At 34.8% G+C, this 12,462-nt stretch overlaps 1 protein-coding gene across 1 annotated transcript in view; it reads left to right on the top strand.

Moving 5' to 3' along the window:
• Positions 1-12,462, top strand: part of LOC124370219 (RNA-binding protein fusilli) — a 181,204-nt gene that overhangs the window by 109,096 nt on the left and 59,646 nt on the right. Inside the window, exon 5 of the mRNA XM_046828513.1 lies at positions 2,168-2,257. Coding sequence (XP_046684469.1) covers positions 2,168-2,257 — 90 coding nt within the window. The remainder of the gene's footprint in view (positions 1-2,167; positions 2,258-12,462) is intronic.

The raw sequence follows: 12,462 nt of genomic DNA, 5'->3' as shown, positions 1-12,462 counted from the left end.
AAATGGGTGAAATGTGGGTGGGTGGGGAATCAGTTAATGTAAGATATTAATGAAAATGATCATTTATATAAATGTAAAAATTACATAATTGAAATTGTTTATTTGTCAAAGCTGTTTTATAAATGGTAACTAGCAATCAGAATATTTCTTTGTAAGATTGTCATATTTAACGTTATACTACCAGTAACCCATAATATACAATATTGATGTAGATTGTTGATCTACTTTATCACAAAAGTAATTGAATAAAATTCCATGCAAACAATTATCAAAGGTTTGCAGTAAAATTTGTGTTAAAGTAAGAAATTACACTAACAGCAATGGATGGATTATGTTCGTTTGAAAGTGTAAGGCTATGAGAAGTCTACACAAGCATTGTAGTAGAAAATACTCAGAACTGAGAATAACTATAGTAGATGCCAATATTTCAAGATAATGTGGATCTCCATCACTGTCGAAGCTTTTGTTCTAGCTTGGTACTATTTGTTAGTTTTGGTTTTCTCACAAAATACTTGCTGACTTACTGATTTAAGTTTGTACATACCTGTAGAATTGTTTGGGTTTAAAATTTTGGTTTTTAGTAAATAAGTAAAATATTTAATTGTTATCTAATTACCTTATCTTTTATTCAATATGTTGAAAACTGTGGTAAAAATGGTTCCATTTGTAAAAGAAAATATATTGATTCCTATTCAATAAGCTTAATAAATTCTTAATTTTTATTTAATTACTAAAGAAAGTGTGTAAGTAGTGTTTAGATGTCTACATATCTAGTTAAAATCACGTGAATCACTGCTTTATTAATTAAAAATATAATTGGTTAAAATAATATTTTAATTCCCCTGCATGTTTTTATCAAGAAATAAAAATAGCCTCTTATTGTTTTGCTGCAATATACAAAGACAGTGGTGAATGAATGTATCACTGTCATTGGTGGATGTTCAATCATACTCAGCGTTATACCATGTCCAATAAATAAAAGTCATTAAAGTTACTAGAGCTATTGTTCATCACACATCTGTAATGGTTGATTTTATATTCATCAAGATAGCATTGAAACTCTTACAGATGGTACATTTGAGTTGAATTCACTTGAATTACCATTGCTGCTATTAAACCACTTTCATTTCCAATCAGCGATTTTGATTGTAATAAAAACTTACATATTGAGATGTGTGCTTTAATTGAATTAAACAATTACAAGATTTAAGTTAGGTGGCACTATCAGTTTTTGGTTGTAATAATTGTTTATAAAAAAAAAGATTTATTCATAACACTTTAAAATGATACCATTTCTGAAGACAGAACAAATGAAAAATTGTTTTGAGTGTTTCACGTGGAGTGGTAGGAATTTCAAGCAGAATTTCGGGACATCTTATAATCAAACCTAAAGAAAAACGGTTGCATTAATTATATCATCGGTCGGTAGAGTTTATATCAGCTTCACAGTTAATATGAACTTTTTACGTATATACATGAAATATGACTGGATTCAGTTACACATTTTTGTTTGTAAAAGATGTTAATTTCATAAACAAAATTTGACATTTTTAACTTCAGCCGTTAGTATTAGGGTCTGATTACAAAATTGCTTATATTTCCTACCGGAAATCTGTAATTCCTCATGGAGTGATAAAATAACTTGTTTCACTCTATTCTGTCTTAAGGAAGTTACCTTGGGTCTTTTGTATTATGTACCCACATTTTCTTAACTATTTGAATCTCTATTCAAAACACTTTCTACATACTTGTAACGCGTCTAAATTTTCACCCATTACCTGTTTACAGTAGCCTGGTATATTCTAATGATATAAAAAAAGGCCTCTGGCCTTCAGCATGAGTTTCAGCAGTACTGTAGTGGTGAATAAAAAACATACTTTAAGATGGTAGCCTGCAGAAAGTTAATTTTGGTATGCATGAGATAAAACATATGTATAACTTAACATTTCTTACAAATTTGTTTTTGTGAGATTTTTGTTTTTTGGAAAAGTAATTTGCCTCAACTACTTGGTTATTCTTGAGAGGTTAACGTAGTATCACTACCTGCTTAATGTTGAATATTATTTTATACTGTGTGTGCCCTATTGTATAAGTATTTTTATATATCTCTGTTTCCCTATTGTAATTTATGGTGCATTTGCTGATCTTCCTTAACTTGATAAATCAGACTTAAGAATGCCTCATGATCTCGATAGCCAATTTTACGTGAAACAAACCAAAGACATGGTCAACATAGTTCAAAGACTAGTGGCAGATGGTAAGTTAAACCCTTTCATTTATTACATTATGCAGTATCATAAATACATGCGATGTCCTAAGCATATTTGTGCAATTAGAAGTAACATTCTAAATCACCATATTTTACTAATATGGTGTACATATAATACTGTATTTTAACTCAGAGTTTTATTACTTTGACACTTTTAAAATGAAAATTGTGAAGCTTTCACGTATTGCTTTCATTAACTTACAGTAACAAAAAATAAACATTATTGTATCATTGCATTGTTGAAGAATAAAAACTAAAAACTTGGATTTGAAATGAATACTGTTATAATAAATTAAATATTTTGAATTTTCTGCGCTAGAAGATCTGGCTTTAAGAATATGAATTTCATCATTGTCTTCATGTTATATTTAACATGCAAGAGAATTCTATAATGAAATTATTGATACAATATTTCTTTAAATCGTTATAATGCACAGGAACAATCTTTTGATTATACTGGTTGTTATTGTTCAAAATATTCTAGAGGGACTTAAGATAGCACTTTGAAGCTATGTGTCAGAGGCTCTACTTTTAACTCGGGGCTAAAGTTTAAAACTATGCTTAGGATAGGAAATCGCCTTAAATCCAAAACTTCTGTTTCAGTGAAGGAGGAGGAGCTCTTCTTATTGGAATATAAATTTTCTATTATTTTACTAAAGAAAAATACACAAATTATTGGATAATTGTGAGTTTTTCTTTAGTAAAATAATAGAAAATTCTGTTTCAGTGTCTCAATACTAATGAATTGTGAAATATAGGATTAGCTGTTATAATAATATATATAATAATATAGGTGTTATATAATATTATAAATTAATAATATATTATATATACATGAGACCTGAGACAGGGTAGTGACGGTTGAACATCCTATTGCCATCACACGCATTAGCTGGAGCCCTAGTCTACACACTGACAAGAACAGTGGACAGTCTTATAAAAGAGTGTGTATTTCACCCATACTAGGCAGTGGAATGCTTGTTAAAGTCAATTCATTCACTGTTTTACTTGACTCTGGGAGCTTTCTTGACACTCTCAGAACAAGATTGGAAACTGAATGTAATTGATTGGCATCAGCATTGCTGTTTGACAGTGGCAATGTCACAGTCCTATGTGTTGCTTTGTCAGAAGTGTGGTTGAAATTGTCTCAGCTTTATGGTGCATACGTAGATTGTGCAAAGACTGTAGATATCCTGAGTCACTTTACCTCTGTGCTAATATTATGGCAGAGTTAGAAGTGCTAAATGAATTGAGTTATGTGGTTGAGAACAGTCAATGAGCGATGGAGTTTGAAAACGTTAGAAATAGCAAGTAAAATGTTGATGTGTTGTTAGGCTGAGCAAGCTGTTGTCAATTTCTTTTGTCGTGTTGTAGTTCTTGAGGAGAACAGTCAATGAGCGATGGAGTTTGAAAACGTTAGAAATAGCAAGTAAAATGTTGATGTGTTGTTAGGCTGAGCAAGCTGTTGTCAATTTCTTTTGTCGTGTTGTAGTTCTTGAGGAGAACAGTCAATGAGCGATGGAGTTTGAAAACGTTAGAAATAGCAAGTAAAATGTTGATGTGTTGTTAGGCTGAGCAAGCTGTTGTCAATTTCTTTTGTCTTGTTGTAGTTCTTGAGGAGAACAGTCAATGAGCGATGGAGTTTGAAAACGTTAGAAATAGCAAGTAAAATGTTGATGTGTTGTTAGGCTGAGCAAGCTGTTGTCAATTTCTTTTGTCTTGTTGTAGTTCTTGAGGAGAACAGTCAATGAGCGATGGAGTTTGAAAACGTTAGAAATAGCAAGTAAAATGTTGATGTGTTGTTAGGCTGAGCAAGCTGTGTCAATTTCTTTTGTCGTGTTGTAGTTCTTGAGGAGAGCAGTCTTCTAATTAATTTTTTCTTCCGCTATTCTCATTTGTCTCTGTTTGTTTCTGTCGTTTTGCAATTTTGAAGAAAATATCTTAAGTATCTGTTAAACATTTTCAATCACATAACTTGGCTTTGGCAACTTCTTAACAATATTGGACTTTAATAATAACTCTGATAACAAACTGGTCAGTTATGGTCATATCACGTGTTTGGAAATGTGATCAGCTTGGCTCCAAGCTGATAAGAGATTGTGTGCAAGCCTTAGTCTGTGCTGATATCAATGTTTTTTATTGTGTTTAATGAATTTCTTCTGATGTCGAATGTTGAGACAAAGTTCAACCTTACCTTGCAGTCAGTTAACTTCAATCAATGCTAAATCTTAAAGTTTTGAATACAAAATTTCTAAAAACAAATCTTAAAACAAATATGCGTTGTTGGCCACATTTTGTTTGAATGCAAAGTTTCCTGTTCAAACTAGCTAGTACAGTTACTGGTTAAATGTAAAGAATTCCTGTTTGAATTTCTTTACAATCCGCATGACTGCCAAGTACAGGAATTATTCTTATATCCTTTATTTGCTTTTAGGTATTACGTTAATTAGTTAATAAATATTGATTTCTAACTGTATAAATTTATACAAACAATACATTTCGATCAACGTGACTATCGACAGAATTATATTAGAGACATTAAAACTGATTCTCGATATAAACACTGTATCTAGATAAAACAATATCCTCCAACCACAAATCAAATCGAAAAAGTCTTTTTTATTGCTTATACTATGTCAGAATAAAATCACATACACATACAATGCAATCGTTTAACAAGTAGCATTAACAAAAGTTGAACTAAAACGCAAAAACGTAATGGGTTAGGTGCTATAATTATAAAAGATTTATCCTTAGGTCTGGATGAACAAATAAGCCATACATTTAACAACATAATAATAATAATAATTGTTCACTGGCATTATATCTATCAACAACCTGATTACTACGTGAAATATATACAACATTATATACAACAAGTAATCACTTTAATAATTAAAAACTTAATTTATAATATGAGTTTCTGTGATTAACACTTCTGTTGTGTTATAAAAGTGGCTTCAATAATAGTGGTAACACTTCATAAGTTCATGTCATATTAAATATTTACAATATCTCTGTATATTTCGAAAAATCTCATATCAGTTGTATCTTCTCTCTAGCTGTAGTTACTTTTTTTTAAATACCGTATCTTGAAATCATTTAACAGAATATTATTTAAGGAAAGTATTATATTCTTTATACCCATCCATATATAACCGTCCTTTGTTACTTATCATACATTTCAGTAGTCTTTGGTACAACAAGTAAAAATGATAAAATCTCTCATTAAATTGTGTTTATAACTTAAATAAATTAAACAAAATTTAAAACTATTGCACAAAATATAAATAATCAGCATTAAATTTGAGATATGTACCATTCTTTTAAAATATAAAGATTTAAGAATATAATTGATTTTAATGTCTGAAGAATCAATTATAATAGATTCAAATAAGAAGTTTAACCGTAATTCAATAATAAATACAGGTTTTAAACATCACTAAATAATTGTTTCTTATAAGTTTTAATTATAACATTTAGAGAAATTTATACAAATAAAAAATGCAAATAAGACATGAAACTATTTTAAAATATAAAGTTACATAAACTTAAAAAATTAAATATTTTCAAACTTAAATGTAAGCAGTGTCTTAGAATACATACAAGTTTTAAAAATGTTTATATTAATAATTCACACGAGGTTTTATTGATTTATCCTTTACATTTAAAATATTTTTTTAAAGATTTCCAGTAAGAAATATAAAATTATAATAAAAATATACAAAATTAATATAGGTACTTTAATCCAAATTTAAATAACTGCTATCTGAAATTACTTTTTCTGTATTAAATCTCCACATCAATAAAGGGGAAAGGAATTCATAATGAGATGTAGATTAACATACTTACATTCAATGCACTGATATTCGGTGCTTAACATTTAAACAAGTAGCACATGTACATATTAAATACATAATTAACTTATTAAAATTCAAAGAAAGTAATGCTTCAATCCCTTGTGTTATTTCAAACTCCTACTAGATACCAAAAAAGAAAGTACAGTAGATGAGAGAGAATAGACATAGAGATATGAAGACACTATAAATAACGGATGAAGAAGTCTGTCGTTGGAATGCGATGTCTTGTGTGATATCTGTAGTAGTTGTGTATGTAGGGTTAAGAGCCCTTGATACCATCTTCAAGGGACGTCTGAAACGATGGGGCTCGCTTAATACAACTCTGTCTCAGTATGTCATCTTTAGCGAACGTCTGTTACGGCGGGTCCCGCGGTTACCAAACTCTGTCTCAGTATGTCAACTTCAGCGTACGTCTAGTCGCGGCAGGTCTCGCGGTTAATACAACTCTGTCTCAGTATGTCAAATTCAGCTGACGTCTGTTACGGCGGGTCTCGCGGTTACCAAAACTCTGTCTCAGTATGTCAACTTCAGCGTACGTCTAGTCGCGGCAGGTCTCGCGGTTAATACAACTCTGTCTCAGTATGTCAAATTCAGCGGACGTCTAGTCGCGGCAGGTCTCGCTGTTAACACAACTCTGTGTCAGTATGTCAAATTCAGCGGATGTCTAGTCGCGGCAGGTCTCGCTGTTAACACAACTCTGTGTCAGTATGTCAAATTCAGCGGACGTCTAGTCGCGGCAGGTCTCGCTGTTAACACAACTCTGTCTCAGTATGTCAAATTCAGCTGACGTCTAGTCGCGGCAGGTCTCGCTGTTAACACAACTCTGTGTCAGTATGTCAAATTCAGCGACGTCTAGTCGCGGCAGGTCTCGCTGTTACTACAACTCTGTCTCAGTATGTCAAATTCAGCGGACGTCTAGTCGCGGCAGGTCTCGCTGTTAACACAACTCTGTGTCAGTATGTCAAATTCAGCGGACGTCTAGTCGCGGCAGGTCTCGCTGTTAACACAACTCTGTGTCAGTATGTCAAATTCAGCGGACGTCTAGTCGCGGCAGGTCTCGCTGTTACTACAACTCTGTCTCAGTATGTCAAATTCAGCGGACGTCTAGTCGCGGCAGGTCTCGCTGTTAACACAACTCTGTCTCAGTATGTCAAATTCAGCGGACGTCTAGTCGCGGCAGGTCTCGCTGTTACTACAACTCTGTCTCAGTATGTCAAATTCAGCGGACGTCTAGTCGCGGCAGGTCTCGCTGTTACTACAACTCTGTCTCAGTATGTCAAATTCAGCGGACGTCTAGTCGCGGCAGGTCTCGCTGTTAACACAACTCTGTGTCAGTATGTCAAATTCAGCGGATGTCTAGTCGCGGCAGGTCTCGCTGTTAACACAACTCTGTGTCAGTATGTCAAATTCAGCGGACGTCTAGTCGCGGCAGGTCTCGCTGTTAACACAACTCTGTGTCAGTATGTCAAATTCAGCGGACGTCTAGTCGCGGCAGGTCTCGCTGTTAACACAACTCTGTGTCAGTATGTCAAATTCAGCGGACGTCTAGTTACGGCTAGTCTCGCTGTTACCAAAACTCTGTCTCAGTATGTCATTCAGCGGACGTTGTCTTGAGCGGAAGTCACGACGGTACAACGAACGCGCACGAACAACAAAACGAACGTCTCAGAACATATTTTAACCTAGTTCAAGCAGGCTAAAATATTTGTCGTCGTTAGCAGGTGGTGTAAAAGTATAATCAATACATAGTATAAAGTCGCTTTATTGTTGGTCTGTTTGTGTATCGATTTTTTCTGAACTAATAAACGGAGTTTGATAGGGTTTTCACTGTTGGCTTCGATATGAACTATTGCAGATTCCTAGGTATGATACATGAATATGTGTTAGTCATAGAAAGTAGAGAAAATTGTATATAATGCGAAAATTGTTATTTCTGAGTGCTTTCATTGTTAATACTGACTAAATCTTACGACTTATAACAAAATAATATACAGGAAATTGAACATTTCATAAAGGCCTACAAAAACGTCCGCGGTATATCTATCTCCAAAGAATAACCCACAGTAACATTTTTATTAGCATTTCTGAAGCTATTTCCTTGATCGCGGTAAAAATTAATATTGTTTATAAAACCAGAAACATAGCATACCGCAAATAAACGCTTTTCAATCTCGCTATAAGTTGGATTCCAAAGCCACCGTACGTAAGTGTTATATACTTTCTTTATCGGGACAAAAAATAGATTATCACTATGGTTTTTGAAAAATCGTAGACAGAAATTAAATTAAAAGAGCCGAAAGTGGACGCTTAATCGAAGTTGGTTTATTTTGAAAATAGTTCCTTGGTCGGGGCAAAAGTCATACTCAACTATGGCACTTGAAATACGTTAGATAGAACATTAATGTAAACAGACGGAAGTTGACACTTTTTTTACCAAATTAGGTTTTTGAGACTCTTATAACGTTTTGGAGTCTCTTATCTAATGATACTGAAATAATATTTACCAGACATTTCTTCTACAAATATGTTGAACAAAATTGTAGGGCTACATTATTAAATGCTTTCACTAAGAAAGCTATGGCCTTCGATTCTGATAATTGCTTGTGGAGCCGCAGGTAACTGCTAGTAATACTATAAATACAAATACCTCTTATACAACAGACAAAATGAATCGTTCTATAGCCTATCCCTAGCAGTAGAGTCGACCTCGCCGCGTCGCCCCAAGCGTTCAGTCGCGAGTACTGAAAACGGCATTGACTGTTTTCTCTGTTTGCATTACCCGATTTTATTGATTCACATTTAATTGAGTAAATTTTATTCCACATTAAAAATAAAGAAACATTAGTTTAAATTTTATCTAGTTACGAAATAGTACAGCAGATATACAAATGTATATAGTTACCATTAAAATCACGATTCCACTACTAAACTGTAAAATATTACTTTTCTGTCGGATTTAGACTCATTTTCTGTAGCTTTAATTGAGATAAAATATGTAATAAATGATTTAATACACTGAACAAAAAAAACGTAGTTTCATACGCCATGGTATCAGTTGATGTCACAGCAGTAGATAGCAAGGTTGTGGTGCGCGACGCGCGAAGGCACGCATCTGTAGGGGCCTGCGTGAGTGTATGGAGGTATACACTCGACACACGACAATACTTGCATATGGATCTGTTACAATATAAATCCCTTAGTAATAGTGTGAGTTTTATATTTTATATTCTCAAACGTATTACAAATTTTAATTTTTCTGTACCATACATATGTAAGGAACATAGATTGTTAGCATGTTTACTTAGAACAATAAGCTGTTACAACTGCAGGATTTTGTTTGGCAATAGTAGCCTATCTTACTTTTTCTGGACCTACGTAGGTTGTAGTGTTATAACTATTCCATACATGTGTGATGTCTGTGTTGTAGAGTGTCTGCTCTCTAGCTACTATTGAAACGTACGGGATAATCTGCAAAATAATTTCCATCCTCATACTTGCTGGGCTCTCAATACAAACCGTAATGTGCAGGCTAAAGATTTCTCGTTTCTTCCCGTTATTTTGGAATTTAAACGATATATTGACAAACAGTATTTTTAAGAAACGATATGGCACAGTCTTATTAGAAGGCTGGATTTAATATAGACGCGCTTATGGCAGTTATTGTTTATGAATGGATGCTTAATTATTATCTTGTGCGAGTCTTACAATCTGTAGCATTGATTTTAAAAGCATGGCTTATAATATTATTTCATAATGCGTTTAAAATGGTACCTTCAAACGTATCCCTAGCTTTTTACTGGTATTTTATGACAATCGACCTGAGACATCACAGTAGTAGCTGGTAGTTACTGGTTTTGTATGCGTATCAATACAATATTATTAGTATTCATCGCTTAAAAAATCATAATGATACATTTCTAATAACATGTTTGGTGTTTTCGACCTCGTAACTGATAACAAGCCTTGACCTGTAATATAGAGGTTCCTGAACGTTTAGATTATCTGCAGACAGACAGACGAACATTATCAGAGTCTGTCCTAGATGTGGCACTTTAGACGATAAGGCGGCGCGGGTGAGCGTGAAGTGACGTGGGCGAGGGCGGTGGAGGTGGCGGTGGCTCTTCCTCGCCAAGACCTTTCTCCCTTAGGGTCCCATGGTCACACTGCAAAATACAGGGTTACATTATACATGTCCACCGCGTTCTTGTGTTTACTTCCGCTCTGTGTACACTCAAGGGAGGGTTGTTGCTGGGTTTCATACGTATTAAGCGTGCATATTGTAGCCATAAATTTACAACGTTGTATTGAAGTCAACCAACCAACATTGTACTCCCCAGCGACGTGTATAAACGTTGTTAACGCCAGGACCGAGGAGTGAAGCTGCCAATCAAAGGCAATTCATTATAAAATATAAATACTATTAAAAATTACTCCCGTTAAAATTACGGACACGAATTTCGAAGGCATACAAGGAGGCATACACACTATCGATCAGAACCGTTTATTTTAGCGTTCCTTCTGTTACACTTAGTTACGGATTTATTTGTGCGTTTAATAGTTGTATAGTGTTTTGTATTGTTTGTAATTAAAAATAATATTAAGTGAGTAATGCAACTCATATCTTTTTTGCGAATTGAACTTATTTTAATATGTTGATACATACGTGACTCGCGATCCAGATATATTGTAATGGGACCTATTATTATGTACGAAATCTGCTTTGGGTTGTTGTTATGGAATTTAGATCCGATTAATAAGAGGCGAGGAAAATGTGTCTATTCCAGATGTTTGGCCTACACATAGTTAACCACATCAATGAAATACAAAAACTATTAAGACAAGTCTTAAGTTTTGCTCAATAAGAACAACGTATTTCTATAGTACAAAGCCAGACCAAATAACGGTTATTTACGGTATGGAACGGGACAAATTGCTTTGCTGCTAACAGTCAGTACGGAAAGTTTTACTAACTGATGTATGAAATACCCTCTGAAGTGTACTGACTAAAGTTTGGGTATCAAAATTACATTTTGCTATTGCCGCTCAGGGTTTTGTAGTATAAGTACTGAGATGAGCGAGTCGAGACTGGAGTGCATGTGTCTGGTGTCGGGTATCGCATCGCACATGGGGCTAATGTAAACTCGCCAAACATTGTTAACTGTCTGCTTCGTCATGTACCAGAAGATAAGTCTGTACGTCCTGTACTCTGTTCACGTCTTGTTTCCGATAATGCTTCTAGACTATCACCGAGATGTGCGAGTCGAGACTGGAGTGCATGTGTCTGGTGTCGGGTATCGCATCGCACATGGGGCTAATGTAAACTCGCCAAACATTGTTAACTGTCTGCTTCGTCATGTACCAGAAGATAAGTCTGTACGTCCTGTACTCTGTTCACGTCTTGTTTCCGATAATGCTTCTAGACTATCACCGAGATGTGCGAGTCGAGACTGGAGTGCATGTGTCTGGTGTCGGGTATCGCATCGCACATGGGGCTAATGTAAACTCGCCAAACATTGTTAACTGTCTGCTTCGTCATGTACCAGAAGATAAGTCTGTACGTCCTGTACTCTGTTCACGTCTTGTTTCCGATAATGCTTCTAGACTATCAGTTCCTTGTAATCCATCATATACCAGTAAAATATTTGCTGATTCTTTTATGGTACAAGTAGCAGACAAGAAAATGTTCATTGTACCAAAACGTCGTTTGCTACAGTCTATACTTGCTCCATTTCCCCGATAATAAGCATGGTTTACAATATGTCTGTAGCGATGGCCGCAAATAGTTTTAATTGACCAGATGGTTGCTTATCGTTCTGAAACATTTTAGTAGTTATTCAATCTGTAGTTAGTCTCTCTCCCTCTCACCGACATAGAATTAGTTTAAGACGGCAATCTTGGCCCCAGAATCGCTTCCTTTCTACCGTAGCAAAAGTAATTGTGTGGTACAAAACTGTTGTAACGACAAGTTGTAACTATGAAGCCATGGCGTCGCGCCGCACCCACTAGGTAAGCGGGAATATTGCAGTAGAACACAAAGCTGTGTAGACTGCTAAATCGGCGTAATGTGAGAATGCAGACACGTTTCCTGCTCACCGTGCAGCGCCGCCATTGCCTTCCATTCCCGTGCGATTTTTGCCTGGCGGTGAAAGCGGTTCCATGTCACGGGGAGACTTTAGTACAGATCCAAGAATCTAGAGTAAATATAATTGAATCTCGGAACAAAGATTTGTGCCTCCCTCCAGGAATTAGAAGCTTTGTTTTTTCATAGAAATATTGAAGAACATTGATTATTATTTGCCATTCATCTTGAATCCTTGTTGAAAATTGCCTACA

This window comes from Homalodisca vitripennis, chromosome 1 (genome assembly GCF_021130785.1).
Source record: "Homalodisca vitripennis isolate AUS2020 chromosome 1, UT_GWSS_2.1, whole genome shotgun sequence".
In the NCBI taxonomy this organism is placed as follows: Eukaryota; Metazoa; Arthropoda; class Insecta; order Hemiptera; family Cicadellidae; genus Homalodisca; species Homalodisca vitripennis.
Note: the sequence above shows the minus strand (reverse complement) of the source record. Positions and strands in the feature narration are given on the sequence as shown.